Source organism: Candoia aspera, chromosome 3, assembly GCF_035149785.1.
Source record: "Candoia aspera isolate rCanAsp1 chromosome 3, rCanAsp1.hap2, whole genome shotgun sequence".
NCBI lineage: Eukaryota > Metazoa > Chordata > Lepidosauria > Squamata > Boidae > Candoia > Candoia aspera.
In genome coordinates this window covers 188,125,878-188,143,696 of record NC_086155.1, presented here as the reverse complement: position 1 = coordinate 188,143,696, position 17,819 = coordinate 188,125,878, and the positions used below count along the sequence as shown (strand labels likewise).

Below are 17,819 nucleotides of genomic sequence, written 5' to 3'. Positions count from 1 at the left end.
ATGTGTGAGATGTGTATGACACATGTTAAAAAGGAGCAAGGCTTCATGTTTCACCTGCCATGTTGAACCAGTGACTGTCACTGCAGATGTCCTTACATGTCTGTATGTGTATTCTGACTCTCATGGTATATATAAATGCAATCCATCAATCAATGTGATCCATACTTTTGTAATCTCCAGCTTGGCTATTATTACATGCTTGACAACACAGTGACCTTGAAGACAGCTGAAGAGCTACAGATATTGTAAAATGCAGCAATCCATTTCCTATTGAATAGGTGGAGATGGTATATGCGTTAGCTGCTGTTAGGTCAACTGAACTGGCTTTCAGCGTGTTTACAAGCTTGATCCAACCAGTACTGTTTTTAACCTCCCACTGAGTTCACTCATTACACTAATAAACCATAATGTGGTTTGGTTTTCGCTCGTAGCTTATAAACCATGTTCCATGGCTGAGTGCAATGCATAAGACTACCACTTAGGGTTTGCAAAGTGCATGAACCCAGCCACTGTAATTTATTCAGCACCATGGTTGAATTAACTTGGCTTAGCACAATGGGTGAAAAACATTAGGATACCTGGGACTCGCATATGTTTGGGCAGCTTTTCCTAACCTAAGTGCCCTCCAGATATGTGGACATCAATTCTGGGAATGCTCCTCAATGTCCAGACCTGCTGCGGAATTCTGGAACTAAAAGCCCACATATCTGGAAAACACCTGGACTGGGGAAAATTCCTGACTGTAACCTTCCCAAGTGATAGTCCCTAGAAATGTTGGACTTCAGCATCCAATATCTCCACCAGCATGACCTTTGGAAGTTGGTCCAAAATACCCAGAAAACACAAACCAGAGGAAGGCTTCCAGAGAGAGAGACATTCAATTATATAGTTGGTTGGTTGTGGCTCAATGTGTTATTTATTTATTTGTTTATCATATTTTTATGACCGCCCATCTCCCCTGCATGGGGGACCGTGAGCAGTTCACAATAAAAACAATTTAAAATTCAATAAAATCATAATACCAGTAGTCAATAAATACATAAAATACAGTCAAATCCAAGTAATGGTAGGTCTAATTCCACCCGTAAGGGGATAAGACCGGTCCCAGTAGGACTAGGGAACTAACCAGCCCCAAGAACAGCTCTTTCTCTCCCTACTCCAAGCCTGGTAGCAGAACCAGGTCTTCAGCTGTTTTCTGAAGTCCAGGAGAAGGGGGCTAACCTCACTTCTGGGGGAAGGATGTTCTAAAGGGCGGGAGCTGCTGCAGAGAAGGCCCTCCTCCTGGACCCCACCAGATGGAATTCCCTTACAGACGGGGTCTGAGGCATGCCCTCTCTGCACAACCGGGTGGGATGGGTTGATGTAACGGGGATGAGACGGTCCTTTAGGTAGCCTGGTCCCATGCCATGTAGGGCTTTAAAGGTGATAGCCTACACCTTGAATTGGACCCGGAAGCAAACTGGAACCCAATGCAGACTGCAGAGCAAAGGAGTGACGTGTGCTGATCTTGAAGCACCTAAAATCACCAGCATGGCTGCATTTTGGACCAATGTAGCTTCCGAATACTCTTCAAGGGTAGCCCCATGTACAGTGCATTACAATACTTTATATGGGAGATGACCAGGGCATGAGTGACCGTTCAAAGGGCCTCTTGCTCCAGGAAGGGGTGTAACTGGTGCACAACATGAAGTTGTGCAAAGGCCCTTCTGGCCATGACTGCCACCTGCTCTTCGAGCAGGAGTTGTGAGTCCAGAAGGACCCCTAAGTTATGCACCGGGTCTGTCTGGGGCAGTGCAACCCCATCCAGAACTAAAGATGGCAAATTCCTAGGAGCTGAGGGGCCAATGTGTTGGCTGAACTCATCCTGAGTAGTCAGTTTATTATTTAGTGTGTGGTACAAATGCAGGCAATTGTGTTAATTTGGTAAACCAGGGCCAATTAACAAGCCAGATTATTTCTCTTGTGCCAAGCTTCCCACTGTCCTTCATTTATCAGTCTGGTACTTATTTCAGCTAATCATGCAATACAAGCATCCATAGCTAGGAAATGTGGCCTTTACAGACTATGGAACAAATTCTTTATTTGAGAAATCGTGGGAATTGGAATGTTCTTTCTATCTGCCTTTGGGATTCTTTCCTTGCAGCATTTCTTTTTTCCTATCAGGCTGCTGCATATTCTGATTATTTTATAATACTTCAAATAAATTTTTATTCATTTTATATTACAATTTACTCCTATCTGGTGTAAGATGCTTTGGACACATGCTGGAAAAATATAAGCATTGTAAACAAATTAAATAAGAAAACAAATATCTTATGCCTATCACAACGTCCCAGAATTAACCTACACCTCACAGGGTTGCAATGAAGATAAAGTGAGGAGTAGAGAAACCATTTGTGCCACCTGGAATTCTTTGGAAGAAAGACAGGATATAAATATAATAAATAAAATATTCCTCCTCCTTCTATTTTACAATATTTATTTATTCAAACTGTCAGTATTTTTGAGCTATGCCACTAGATGGCACATGTGGATTTACAGAGAGGAAACAAATACAAAATAGGCCCCAGGTTTGACACAGTCCCAACCTCTGGGGCTGTTAGGTCTGCTTAAATGTCATTCATTGGTCCCTGTAGCCTGAGCTTCTGTGACCTAGGCAGCTGCGTGAAAAGCTGCCGGGAGGTCTTTCACTGCCTGGACTGAAGGACAAAATGCAATATTCTTCCCTCTCCCATATTTCACATCCAGAAGCTGATTCAATGGGCAAGGGCACCTACTTCAATACTTGCAATGGGAGAATGTTCTTCATCCACCTGAGGGCAACCATGAAGCTTAAGAGATGTAGGAGAGTTCATAGAGCATGCATAGCTCTGTCCTCCAATCTGCATCTGTACCTGTTGCCTGAGATAGCCATCTCATTCTGTTGAATGGTAGGCCATCCCTCCTTGAGCTGCAGCCAATTGATAGTTCTTCTGTTTCTACAAGTGCCAGAAGGCCTAGGAGACAGTTCAAGTGATAACCGAGAAGAAGTGTTTCCAGTATACAGTATACAGTCTGATGCAAAGGAAGTACATCTGTATCTGTAATGGAATGTCTCCTAAGTATAGCTATTCTTCTCTGTTTACACTAGAAGGACAGTCAGAATCAGGTGTATGAATGGGGCATAATATACAGTAATGGCACAAATGATGTTGCGTATACAACAGGAGTTACATTTTGTGCCACAGACACAATGGCTTCAAGTTCCTGACTTTCTCTAACAGAAATATTCAAATATAATATGTTTGTATTTATTCAGAACGTGTGATTACATACTCACCCCACATTATCTTTAGAACTGCACTTCAAAGTTCTTTAGGTTTGGTTAAGAGCAAAATGTAGAAAAGAATCCCCCCCACCCCAAAGATCTTATTGGAAAATAGATTGATATGAAAGGAGCCAGTGTTTCAGATAATCTAAACCCAAGGTCATGTCTAGCATTCTGAACATGGGCTCAGCAGCAAATGGAGGGATAATATAATTGGGAAAACCTCAGAGTAATAGGATCCAAATTACTGACTTGACCCAAATATCAGTATCCAGTCACAGTTGCAGAACCCCAACAGCTGTCTCATACCCATCAAGCAGCAGTACCTATCTTGGATGTAATGTAGGTTTCAAAGAATGGACCTGACTCTTTTGAGGGAGTTTATATCTATTTCAGCAAGACCTGGATTGGATGCAATTTAACTGCAAGAAAATCTGTTTCAGGGTTAGAGCTTTCATATACTACTGCCACTTGATTAACAGGAAAGTTTTAACAAATACTTGAAAACCATACTCTGAAACACTGAAATGTTTGAACTGTCAGTGCTCAATAGTAGAAATGCAATGTGCACAAGTTGAGGGTTTTTTTTTTAACGTGTTCAGTACTCCTTGCTCTCAAAGAGCATTTGAATAGGATTGCCTGCAGTCCAGGGACTACAATTTGAAGAAACTCTTGGCTATAAATAGTTATCTTAGAGCTTTATTCTGAGAGAAATTTATGGTTCCATTGATCACTACTGGGAATGTAGGGTATTGAAATAAACCAACTTTCTCAAACTTAGCCCTCACCAGATGCAACAGGACTAGAATTCCAAGCCAGTACAACCAAAGAGAACTGCAGTCCAATACATCTGGAGGGGACCCAGTTGATGAGGATAAAATAAACGGGCCTCAGAATCCAGAGGGGTGGAGAAGTCTTTTGTAACTAAAATAACGAAGAATCTAAGCTTCCCAATTTCTGGCAATCTGCAGCCTGGGGCAAGCTTCAGTTTGAGTGATCACACATCCTATTTTAAGCCTCCCTGAGCTATCCAGACTCCAAGTTTGATAAGAGTAACATTTTAACTGCCCTTGTGCTCTTTTCTCCCACTTTTAAGAGGGCTTTGATTAGATCTGTCAACACCCATTTCCTGCTTCCCAACCATGAAATCTGAAGTATCAATTAAACGGGATAGTCAAAGTGATGAATATGTATAATTCAAAGGCTCTACTTCTTGTCATCTATAGGTCACCTTTGATGAGTCTGAGTCTCTTAAGCTCTTTCTTTTTTCTCTCCTTACCCCTCCTTCCTTTTTTTAAAACTGGCAAGCGGAAGAATAGTAAGGGTAAGACTGCGTTAACTCCTTTGGTATTTACTGAGCTTTTAACAGGTAGCTGTATCCTTAAATCTCTGCAAATATTTGATGTAAAAAAATAGACATTAAAACATGACACTTAAGATTCATTGCATGCAACCCCCCCCTTTTATTAAAAAATAGTTTATCATCATATGTTAAGCCACAGCACCTCAATCTGTTGGGCCATCCAACAGCAAAGTACATTCAAAATGTGAAGCATGAGCTAATTGGATAGCTCTGGTAGCCTTTTGTTGCTCTACCATTCTGCTCATACCTTCTCCCCACCCCATCTGCTACTGCATCTTATGAGTTCTCATTGCTTAGCAACAAGATCTTGTTTTGTTTGATTTTTTACTCTTTGTGGGCAGAGTAAAATGGCTGGACTGGAATGCAATGTCCAGTTGTATCCCAATGGCCCTTCTGGTAAGAGCTTGGCTATCAAAAAATTTCCAACTTCTGAAAACACCCAAGGAGTCCCTGGAACACTACTGTCAATTGCTGAGACTCCTGGGATTATAATGGGTAAAATAATATCTAATAAAGAAATATATGAACAAACATTCCTCTGGTAGAGATTTTGGGATTATAATGGGTAAATAATATCTACTGAAGGAATTAGATATTAGATATTATATTAGATACCAGAGTCTTGGGATTATAATGGGTAAAATAATATCTAATAAGGAAATATATGAACAAACATTCCTCTAGTGGAGATCCAATGAAATGTTCTACTTTGCAGAGAATTGATCTTACTTTGAAAGGCTAGTCTTCTGTTTGAAGACATCCTCCTTTTGAAAGACTGCCCAATCTAAGATCAGCTTAAAAACCAACCCTATTAGAAAGGAGAGCCCAGAGTCACACCTTGATGGGCAACACCTGGACAGCAAAGCAAAGAGGTACACACTTGTAGAGGGGCCTCAGTCTTCCCCACTATTGATGAAATGGAATTGCATTTCTCTTTGAATTGTAGTAGCTATGTCTATATTTGCACCTTTATATATAAATGAACATGTCCAAATGTGCCCTATTTTTTGTGTCTATTGGTATGTTTTGGGTGCTACACTTCCTCTTTTTTGGCAACAGTGTAAACAACAACATAAAATCCATCTGATTCTCTTGTTATCATTTTTAAAATAATTTAAAATAATTTTAAGAATGTCAACAGTTTATTCATTTGCAATGTAGTTCGCATTGGTTTGTTAAGCTGTATTATTTTTTTCTTTTTTGTAATTGTGTTACTCCTTTTTTATTGATGTCAGTTTGTCCTGAGGGCTCCATGAGAGAAAAGGCAGAATATAATGCTACTTAATAATAAACTTCTGATATAATTGAAGTGTCAATGTCTTAAAATTCTCCTTGCAAGTTCCTTTTATCTTTTTTGCCAAAGAAATAGAAAGAAAATAACATTACTATATGGTTTAAGTTACATAAGATAATAATACGAAATTTACTGAGTTTGTGTCTGCAGTTTTGCTTGCTTACTCTAAATATGGTGAGCAAAGAAAGCAAACAGAACTTCTACCTTTTAGAAAACATGCTATTATGTCATTAGAAGGCAAACCATTCCAATTTATTTCATATCAACAAAAAGGCAATGGAAGCTTTTCTTCTACAGCCTTGGGAAATAAATTATTATTAAAATCCTATGCAAAAATTCTATTAAAGTGATGAATGGCTAGTTTTTTTTAACCTATGCAGTAGGATTTTTTTAATGTATAAACTAAATCAGCTTTTTATAAGTAGTATCTTCAGTAAGAGTTCGGAGGAAGCCTAATTGGGAAAACTTGAATTAAAATAATATTCTGCTAAAAAGAAGGGTTCTAGCATTGCACCTGAACAATCAACACTTTTGCAGAACTTGATTTCCTACTATTATGAATGAGATGGGATGAATTCTTCATCTCAAAGGGCAGAAAAGCTGCTCTTTTCCATACATGGTTCCTGTAATTCTGGTCATAATAAGAAAGTAGTTACCTAGCAACAGAAACAAACTTAATGCCTTTTAATAAAATGTATTAGTCTGAAAGGTGCTACCAGGCTCCTCCTGATTTTTAGCTATCTCCTTTTAAATGTTGCCCTTCTTTTATCGATCTTTTACCTTTTTTTCTCTTGGATCTCATTACATTCCATCTCATTTGCTTTAATCATCATCAGTCAATCCTTCTTTTTTTTTTTAATATGTCCTATACCATGACTTGAGAATCCTTTCCCAGTTGTCTGTTTGAATACCAGTGGAGTTCTGAAAATGGCTTTCATAAAATGTCTACTTATTTGTCAGGACAATCCTTGACATCCTTGACATCTTCCTTTGACTAACTTCTAACTTGGTGCACTCCAGATTAGTCAGACCTATAACTCCCAGCTGTAAATTCTGGAGGTTGTACTTCCAGCACTGAGTTGAAGAAGGCGAATTTTAATTCAAAGTCTGTAGGCAAATGCTTATTTTTTATTTTTTTCTGATGATATTTATTAGGTAACAAAAATAGAACCAATGATATTAAATTGATAGCATTGATACAAATGCTTTAAACATTAATATTAGTGGAGATGTACTTGAGTTCAACTTCCTGCTTATCAAGTTTTTAAACAATCTGAATATTACAAGAAAATCTGGGTTGCCTACAACTGTAAAATGGCAGTATATATAATTAAAAATTCTTTTTTAATTATAATTCATAATTTGGCCCAGATGTCTTAGCAGCATTTATTTGTAAATTACTATTAATATTGGAATATGTTTGAATGATTCTAAATCCATAGTATTTTTAAAAATAATTTCTATAATATTATAATTTTATAAGCAAAGAATGTTGTTAAGGTAAATATAAGTTTGCAAGATCTATGGAAAAAAAGAGTTGGAATAGTCCATATTAAAAATTAGCAGAATATTTCTCATGATCTTAAAAAGAGACTAATTCAACAAACGATTTTTTTCCTAAATAACATACTGGACATCTCAAAGAATGTTTAAAAAGAGTTGACTAACAGCCACATTATCCTGGAAGTGTAAAATAGGTGAACCCTTATATGATACAAGCTTCTCCAACAATTGCTGTGTTTTGATTTAATATCCTTAGCTGGTGATTATGAAGTTACAAAGATCAATATTGTTTAAAGATGTGAAAGTTCTTCTGAATTAGAATGAAATAGAATGGGATGCTATGTGAGGAATTAAGGAGTTATCAAGAATGGGGAGCAGCGGAAAAGCTCACTCTGCACTGTTGGAAAGAAAGTGCAACCGCAGATTTACAGTGTTGGATCACTGACCCACATTCACCCTTTTAAGAGCTGCCTCTCATTCGATGTAATATGAAAGACTGATCAACCTTATTTTGTGTGGTCAAATTTTAATGATATATAAGGCTTAATGATTTTCTATTTGTAATACAATACCTTCTTGCAGTTTCTTTTCTGTTTCTGAAGGGGATTCTTTTTTCTTTTCCTCTCCCTCCTTTCTTGTTTGGTAAATTAAAGCAATTAAAATTTTTAAAGTATTAGTGGAATGAGTCATTGTTATCAGTTTCACATGTGTTTGTTAGTCATTTAGGGGCTTATTTTCTCATACAGTTGCAAAAGATGGTCTTGGCAACTACCGCAAAAGGAGCACCATGCTATCATCCCAGAATCCCCCTGGTAATTGTGTTATTGAGAGCCAGTCTGGTGCAGTGGTTAAGGCATCAGGCTAGAAACCAGGAGTCTGTGAGTTCTAGTCTTGCCTTGGGCACAAAGCCAGCTGGGTGACCTTGGGCCAGTCACTCTCTCTCAGCCCTAAGAAGCAGGCAATGGCAAACCACTTCTGAAATCTTGCCAAGAAAACTGTAGGGACTTGTCCTGGCAGTCAGCAAGAGTCAAGACAGAGTCAATAATTAATAAATAAATAAATAAATAAATAAATAAATAAATAAATAAATAAATAATTGTGTTATTATGTGAGGAAAAGATTGCTGTTATCTACATGTTGCCATCTTTGAATAGTGGTTGTCATTCGCCCCTCAGAGTTGGGAGTAACACAACTTCTAGGAGATTCTAGAATATAAAATGGTAGCCAAAGTAAGTTCTACTCTTGCTGCTATTACTGAAGGCATCAATAGCAAAGAAAGAAAGAAAAGATTCAAAACAAAGCTAAAATGAAAGTGACTTGAAACATGAATGATGATAAAAATCAGATCTAGAATAACTAAAATCATGAAATGAAGAAAAAAGGTTTGCTCCCCCCATATGCAGTAATTAAGAAATATATTATCTTACCTTGTCACAAAAAACTTTGATCTGGCAGAAGGCTCGATGAATGGGTTTATTGCTGCGATTATTGTAACTGTATGTGTCAATCTGGATCATCAAAGGAAGACCCTTGACTCCTTTTTGAGAAGAGAAGTCTGTGCTTAGGCAGTTCACCGTGATGAAAATCTGATAGGGTTGAAAAACAGAAGTTTGCACAGATGTAGTTTTCCGCAAAGAAAGACCTGCAAGTTCTAATTAATATTTAAATTTCCATCTGGAGCTCCCCTTGAGAAATTTTCTTTCATAACAGACATCAGTGTAAGTTGCTTTACTTAATTATTACTTAATTTAGAGTTCTTTTCAATAAATGAAACTAATCTGGCAAAGACTGGATGGCTTATTCAGCTCAGTTAATATGATTGTTAAACATGTGATGTATTAGAATCAATAAAATTAGTGGAAGTCTGCAGCCAAAGAAATCAATATATGAAATGCATCTCCTGTGCCCTTCACAATAGTTTCTTGAAACTCATTGTTCCCCGAGGGCTGCCAAAATATAAGACTGCAAAAAATAGTCACCATCATTGGCCTGTACCCTACTGCCTTACAAAACTGTTTACTTTATATGTGGCCTTAAAACCAACTGAATAGACAATATTCATTTCCTTGCAGGACTTGGATAGCAGACATTCAGATAGCTTTGTTCCTTGAGCAGTCAGAGGTTTCAGACTAGCCTGAACTGTTTGGTGTCATAGAATCACAGAATCATCGGGTTGGAAAGGACCTTGGAGTTTCTCACTGTCAGGAAATTTATTTATTTATTTATATTGTATTTATCAACTTTTATCACCACCTATCTCCCCCCAGAAGGGGGACTCTGTGCAGTTTACAATAAAACAAAGTTTAAAATTCCTCCTTATTTCCAGATTGGAACTCCCTCTGATGAGCTTCCACCTGTCATGAGCACTGATGGCGAGCAGGAGGGGGCCCCTATCCAGGGGGGAAAACGCATGCGTAGTACTGAGGAATTAAGCAGCCATTCAAAGAGACACAGATCAGACCCGCCTTGACTTTTGGGGTTTATCTGTCTGGGTTTTTCCCACGCTTCTTCAGTTTGTTAGGATTTTCTGTCTTATGTAGCAGTAATAAACACTAGAGACCTATTCCTCGTCTCAGCGTGATTCCTGACTGTTAGGACATCACCCATGGCTTCTTGTCCTATCCTCAGGTGCTATGGAGAATAAGTTGACCCCCTCTTCCCTGTGGCAGCCCTTCAAGTATTGGGAGACTGCTATCACATCTCCCCTCAGTCTTCTTTTCATTAAGCTAAACATACCTAGTTAGTCATAGGTTTCATTATTACAAGATGTAGAATTGTTCAGTATTGCATTAGAAAACATAAATCTATTTCTGTGAATTGTTCTATGTCATTTTATTTAAGTAGTCTCTACTACTGTAATGCCCCATCCATAGTCTAGGACAGGTGTTTGCAATCTTTCTGGGACAAGGGGCAAATACAGCTTTAGAGTAACATATTAGCAGTCAATTTCTAAAACAAGGGCAGAATCAGTGCCAAAACTAAATTTAGATTTGTATTATCATCAAATCAAATCAAATATAATAAATATATACCCTCATGTATTCCATACTTTTCCCCTTCTAGCAGATTAAACACTGCCATCTGGATACAACTTTTGGAGGAATTCTGGTGCTGATTTATGACATAATCTAAAATCTCACAACATAAAACAATTAACATTTAACATTCCTCTTATCAATAATCTTAAAACCAAAACTTCTTAAGTCAACATAACAGTAAGGAAACAGCAGAAGAATCCTGATATGAGTCCTCAAGAAGATTTTTCTAGAATCTTGCTATTGCAGAAAAGACTCTGCTTCTTCTGGTTAACAATCTAATCTTGGGAAATGATGCTACTCTGAGGATATTGACTTTAGCTGTTACTTCTGTAATGAGTTCTTCAGTGGGAAAAGGTTATATGTTCCCGTAGGATGCATCTTCGCATGAAAAATGGTTTCAAGTCCAATCCTGGCATCTTTAGGTAGGACTGAGAAGTCAACAAAGTCACCAGTCAGCACAGGCAACACTAAGCAGATGGACCAATTCCATATACTAAGCCAATTCCAGACAAAATATACTGGTTGCATAATGAAGAACCCAGCTTAAAACCACTAGTTCATTTAGCTTAGTATTGTCTGCAATGACTGGGATTGGTTGAAAAACTATTCTGGATTTGAACTCGTTATTTATTGCAGTGCATGTTGTATGACCAAGCCAACCCTGGTATACTGACCACATTGTTAAACAAACCATGGCTTAATCTAGGTGACAGTTTATAGCCCTAGCAAAATATGTGGTCTACAAGTCCTTTCTTTGTGGCCTCCAGGAGCTTCCTCTGACTATACTGCAAAAACACTTAAAGGCAAGAAACTCATAAAAATTAAGGTAGGCTTAACATAATTTAAAAAGCAAGTAACTTCCCAACACCCACCAAATATCCAGGAAAAAATCCTGATCCCAGCCTTAATGCAATGTTGTCTTTTGATGTGCTACCATAGCTAAATACTCCATTAAATCAAGCTTGATTTCTGGTTACTTTATGGATATATCAGTGTAAATTTTTCTTGGTAACAATTCAGAAGTGGTTTTCTATTTCCTTCTTCTGGAATATTTTTCAATTTTCCAGTCTAGCCAATAGGCATGGGGTTTCCTGATTGTCTTCTATTAAAATAGTAATCAGGTATGGCCCTAACTTTTTGAGATCAATCATGATTGACTAAATGCTGTGACCTGTTCAGACACTACTTCCATTAGGCTTCCCAGAAATGTTAAACACAGCTCTGGGCTATCAAAAGTTATCTACCTACACTGGCTTATTGTGATGTATTAGGCAGCTTTCAGATTTCAATGGGGTTCAATTCTGACACCTTCTATCACTTCAACTATTGATAATACTGAGATAATACAATCGACTTGTGCAACATTTTCATGGAAGCTCTCGCTGTCATTGAATTCATTCAGAAAAAGAAGACTAAAGGTAAAAGGAGTTTGGTTAATAGACTACAAGGTGAAAAAAGTTTGCAGAGAATTTAGCAGCATTCAACTGATCACAAGGGTAGATAGTACTGCCCAGTAATTTATGGTGAAGTCAGCTCAGCTTGTTTGCTTGACCGAACTAAAAGCACAGCGGCATTTCAATTCTTGATGGTATCGCAGGACTATGCTTACAAACTGCATGGTTGAACTTTAACTGCTACGAAAGGAGCTGGGAGAAACATGCTATGCTCAGATTAAGTAACCAAGAGCATTCTCTGTCCTAATATAAACTCCTTCAGGCATCTTCTGCACACAGAATTTAGAAAATGTATTAAAGGGGGCAGTGGGGTTGCTCCGTAGGCCCCATCTTTGATGTCTTCCATGGCAAAATGCCCCCTATTGCTTTGTACTGCGTCAGCAGTTTCTACTTGGTTGTCCAGTAGGTGTGGCCAGTGCCATACAAGGCTTGGCAGCAGTGTTGTCCTGTTGCCTCACGCTCTAAACAAAAGTGTTGTGTTCTCCCAATATAGGTTTGTATGTCTGGAGACAGTTGAATGGAGTTCTATTGATAAATGTTGATAAGCTTTGATTGTGCATCTCTGTCAAATGCAGAAATAATATTCCCTTTGTTAGCAAAAATTTAGTCATGGGATCCTCTAAAAAGGAAAACCTCCAGAAAATACGACATGTTTTTGAAGTTCAGGACTCTCTCTCCCCAGTATTTGCGTAGGATCTCCTGTGCAGGGGACAGAGGGAATATGACTCCCAATTTCCTTCCGTTTGATTGGACTCAAAAGTTTAAAAAATACAAGTACCTTCTTATTACCAAATTTAGCTTAGAGCTACTACCATGTCTGTACATCACAAAGTGGATTTGTTTTAACAAGCGGCTTGTTGATTCCTGACATTTAAAGAGTACAGTGCAGAACTGATCTACAAGGCTTCTGGAGGTTGTTAGCTGGGAAGACGGGGTTAAAGAAATAAATTCAGCTGCAGCAAATTATATTGACAGAGATGTACAGAAAAAGAGTGATCATGCAGTGAATGTTACACAGATTACCATTTTGAAAGACTGAATATCCCCCTCCTGACACCACATAAATCAGGTCTCTTTAAGAATCAATAGAGGCACGCTCATGATGTGTGTCTGTCATATCAGCATCAATGCCATGTCATTCTGCACGGCACATAGAGAGAAGTGGACTAGAAAGAAAGGAGATCAATGATTTTTTAAAAGGTTTCATGCTCAGTACACCACCCAATTACCCTCCTTTAGATACCGCATTGGGAAGGTTTATATTTAATTATGGAAAAGCAATTTACAAGCAAGTGGAATCAACATTATTCAATTTCTTTACTCTGTTTGTAATCTTTCTTTAGCTTTGTGGTTTGGATGACATTAATGCTACAATAGCAGTTGCTCCTGGAAGATGAACAACCCATCATCAATTATCTGGAGGATAAATAATCTTTCAGCAACACTTTGGAACCATTTGCTTCATGGGGGTCTTTTTTACTTCAGTGACATGTTCATGACAGAAGGCCAGATTTACAGTCTTATATGCTATAATGATGGGTGCTATGGGAGGAGAGAGGTTTGAAGGAATGGCAGTGGAGATCACAAAAGCATATCTTCTTGCTAAACAAGAACACCAGGATAGAGAAAACTGTTGTACATACTGCCTTGAGAACATGAGGTAAGACTGAGTAAAGGATGAGTAAAGATTGCAGACATGACTCTTGAATAATCATGTATCTTACCACAAATGCTACAACCAATTATATCAATAATTGAAACAATACATAGGTAATATGACTACTCTCCAGGCATGCATTTCATAACTTTGTCCTTCTGTTACAATAAAAATTACAATTTGATAACAACTTGTGGCTGCCTGTAGGGTCAGACCCAAAATGCATACAGCCCTTAGGCCTCAAACAGTGGCTTTCTGATGCATAGAAAAGTAACAGTGAGCTCTTGGCCTGGAGCAGACTGGGCAGACAGGAGTAGCACAGTCCATCCAGCAGCCAGTAGAGGAGTATGGACATGACCTTGAAGAAGGTATTCAACAGCCTTTAGGTAAATACTAGCTTAATAACTGGTGTTGGTGCCAGCATCTGGCCTTTGTGACAATTGCCAGGGCTGTAGTATTCCAGAACTCTGGCAGAGCATCCTCCTGTTTACTGCAGGGGTATTCCCTTATTTATTTTAATGGCCCAGCAATCTAAGCAGCATTAGGCAGCTTGATGGCTCTGGTCACCATTTTAATTTCTCACCTAGCTTCATTCCAGTGATAATTTAACAGGGAGTTAGGTCCTGTCTAGGAGTGCTGGCCCCAGTTGCAGTAACACTGTCAGTGGAGGAGCCCATAAGAGGACTTTGCCTTGGATCCTCTCAAACAGGAACCAGCCCTGTTAGTCAACTTAACACAAAGTTATCTCTTAATGGAAGTCAATATCAACAATTATCTACATGAGATCTAATATCGTGGCATCTAATCTGTTGAGCAGAGATAGCCCATACAGCTCTTTGGAGTAAATTCTCAGAGGTTTACCCAAGTATCATGGCCTCAGAACATGGTGGTATTTTGTACCCTGCCAAAATCTAACAGCTCTCAGCAACTTACGAACTATACAATTTAATAACAATTAAAACATCTATGGTACATTTTAAAGTATATAACATCATAAAAACTGAATGAAGACAGGGAAAATTTTTTTCCAAGTGGTGCAATGCTTAAAGTTCTTCAGATGCCCATGTCTATTGCTCCTAAAAAGTTGCTGTGGAGGACCAGGGGACTCTGCTGCACTGGCAACAGAGGTGACTGGAAACTATCTCCTCTCCATCCCATCTGTGGTAGGTAGGAATGATGGCAGTTGTAGTTCAGTACATCCAGAGGACACCAAAGCCAGAGAGAGAGGTTTAGGAAGAGAAGAAGCTGTTTAATTTCAAATCAGTTGAGGTGCCCATCTCCCCCAGTGATGTTTCCTCTAGAGCTCATCCTCTCATACTGCCTCCCTTTAACTGGAGTTTAATTGGAACTGAGTATAGAAATGTATTTGTACAAAACATGCATACCATTCCCTAATACCTTCTCATGCATTCTTTAATAAAGATTTATGAAGATCTGCACAGAACCGATCTTAAAATTATGCTTGACCAGCAAGAAACCATATAATCAAAACTGGTTTCAAAGGAAAATGTAAGTTTTAGTTTAAAATATTCCAAAGTAGTGAGTAATATAAAAGCAAAAGCTCAAATTAAAACATACATAAACTACTAAGAGTGATGGTATAACAAGCTCTTCATTTAAGTAATATATTTGACTTTGGGCTATATTGCTAGAAAAATGTCTGAATGTATAGCATTGTCAAAACCTGTCAATGTGGGAACCAACTGCATTTTCCTGGAGAGGAGATTTCCTCATTGGTATACCATTACCAAGAAGCCCCTATCTCAAGTCATCATCAGGGCCCAAATGCAGCTAGGATCACACCCCAGTTGGGACTAGGAGATGCCTCTTTTAAGGACACATTGCAGGAAACAGATATTTGGATGCAGATAACAGATCCTAGATAACTTGAACAGTCCAGGGCAGTCTTTCTCAATCTTTTGACCCTGGAGGAACCCTTGAAATATTTTTCAGGCCTTGGGGAACCCCTGTACATTCAGGCTCAAATATAGGCCAGAAGTTACAAAATTATTATATTTGTTTCATGGGTAGGCCTGTATATAAGCATTAACAGTGTTCTTAAACTAAAAATAAAGAATGAAACTTACCTCTTGCTGTGAAGTTGCTCAAATTTGAAATAATTTTTTAAAATAAATTGTGATCTCCCAGGGAACCCCTAGTGACCTCTTGCGGAACCCTAGGGTTGAGAAACCCTGATCTAGGGCCAAGTATTTTCTTGTTCTACTGAACAGTGCAATTTAGCTCTTGGTTTGTTCAATTATAAAGTTTTAGTTAGAGATGCAGAAGTACAAGATCCCACAAAACTATTGACAGCCAGAGGAAATAACACAAGGCATAACAGAGAAATACCACAATTTACACTAGTGATCTAATGTAAGGTAGCTTCTTATGTTACCCTGGGACATAAGAAATTTCCTGGGGTATAAGAGGGAGGGAAGGGAAAACACTGTCAGGCTTTGATGATTCTGTTATTATAGCCTGTAGCAAAACTGTGGAGCTTGTTTCCTGACCTGGTCCGCCTTGAAGGGCTGATACCAATAATGTCCACAGACTCTGAAGATTTGTCTAGTGTAAGGTAGCTTGTTATAGTCCTAATAACCTTCTGAGTTAAAATAAGAACCCTATTTATAGAAGGGAGAATAGCTGTTCAGTTCAAGAGAGCTCCATGCTAGAAAAGGATTCTATTACTAACACATTAATTGTAAAACAAATTTATGTATTAATTATATTTTTATCCTTTTATTTACTTATTTTTATGTAATGTAGATAGTTCTGAATACTAGCACAGGCCAGAGTAGGACATTAAATAAATACAAATTCTTTGTGCAGAGTTAGCACAACTTTTATAGCTTTGTTGGACATCCGTTCCTTATACATGCCATATAAAGTCAACGCCTTTGTTTCAGCTCAATACCAAAGTCTCCAGCAAATGTTTACATTTCATTTAAGCAGCTCCTGTAACGCTGCACCACGCCCCAGCAACTACATAAAAATTCAATTTGCTGCAAAAGCCAATCACACACCTGTTCAATCATGTGTATACACTGACTTTCTTAAAGACATTACAATCAAGGTGTATTATGTAAAACATTCTATTTTAAATGTGATTTAAAGAAGCACAATTTCAAGTAAATATTTTGATTATTAGGTTTATATTTGGTTTCAATTTTAATCTAAAATTTTAAAGTACCAATCATTAACAGAAATTTTGCTGGATTAAGAAGATTATTCTAAGAAAATGAAATATACATCTCTTTCTTACTGACATACACAGTTGAACCTACGTTAGGAAAGGCTACAGCACCTAAAGATCTGAAGGACAATTATGTTCTAGTGAATAATCAGCCTCAATAACCATTGAATCTGAATCTTACCATGGAAAATTAATATAGGAACTCTAATTCAGCAGCTACATGCTGAAGACATTCCCTGAAACTGTTTCTTTTGACAAAGGAACTACATTCTGTCTTAGCAAAGTCTTGAAACCTTGAAAAGAACAGAAGCATCACCCTTCCAAAAGTATTTCCCAGCAAGGTTATATTCATATGCATACTTCTCTGGTAACACCAGATGTTAACATCCTGCTATTAGAGGGCAGTTATATATACTAACTCTGCAACAAGGTGGCAAAATTTTGTTGGTAGAAGGGAAGGAGCAATAACGATCTTTTTCTCTAACCAATTTCTCACCACCATCTTCCCATGGATTTATGGGACTTCCGCTGTTCCACTTTGTTTTATATTTTGTACTCAAATACAGATACAAGCTTCTTATCAATTATGGAAAGCATACATTCATAACATGCTGCACATATCCCACTAAAGTAATCTAAAGCAGGCCTGCTCAACTTCACACTGATAAATTAAAACTCATTGCAGGCTGCAAAGTGCATCAGTCAGCTGTTTGGTGGCTGGCTGTCAGCAGTGGTGAGGCTTTGAGGTCTAGCCCTAACCCTAACCTCAACCCATCAGCTGTATGTTGAGCAGGCCTCATCTAAAGCAAGTTTCAGAACCAGTGATACTGCACAGTATGTCAAGAAGCACAGACAGCACCAATTTAGAAAGAATAGCTGAAAAGGATAGGGAGCACATTTTAGGATTTGGCAAGTGTGTGATGGTGCACATGGAAAACAGCTGCCATGAGAGACTTGTCTATTAACAAAATAGTTTCCCCATAATCATAGCCACAAGGCACACAAATCCT

At 38.2% G+C, this 17,819-nt stretch overlaps 1 protein-coding gene across 2 annotated transcripts in view; it reads right to left on the bottom strand.

The window, feature by feature from the left end:
• Positions 1-17,819, bottom strand: part of GRHL2 (grainyhead like transcription factor 2) — an 85,372-nt gene that overhangs the window by 29,574 nt on the left and 37,979 nt on the right. For both annotated transcript variants that reach the window (XM_063299571.1, XM_063299570.1), the window contains exon 9: positions 8,895-9,053. In XM_063299571.1, the coding sequence (XP_063155641.1) occupies positions 8,895-9,053 (159 nt within the window). The remainder of the gene's footprint in view (positions 1-8,894; positions 9,054-17,819) is intronic.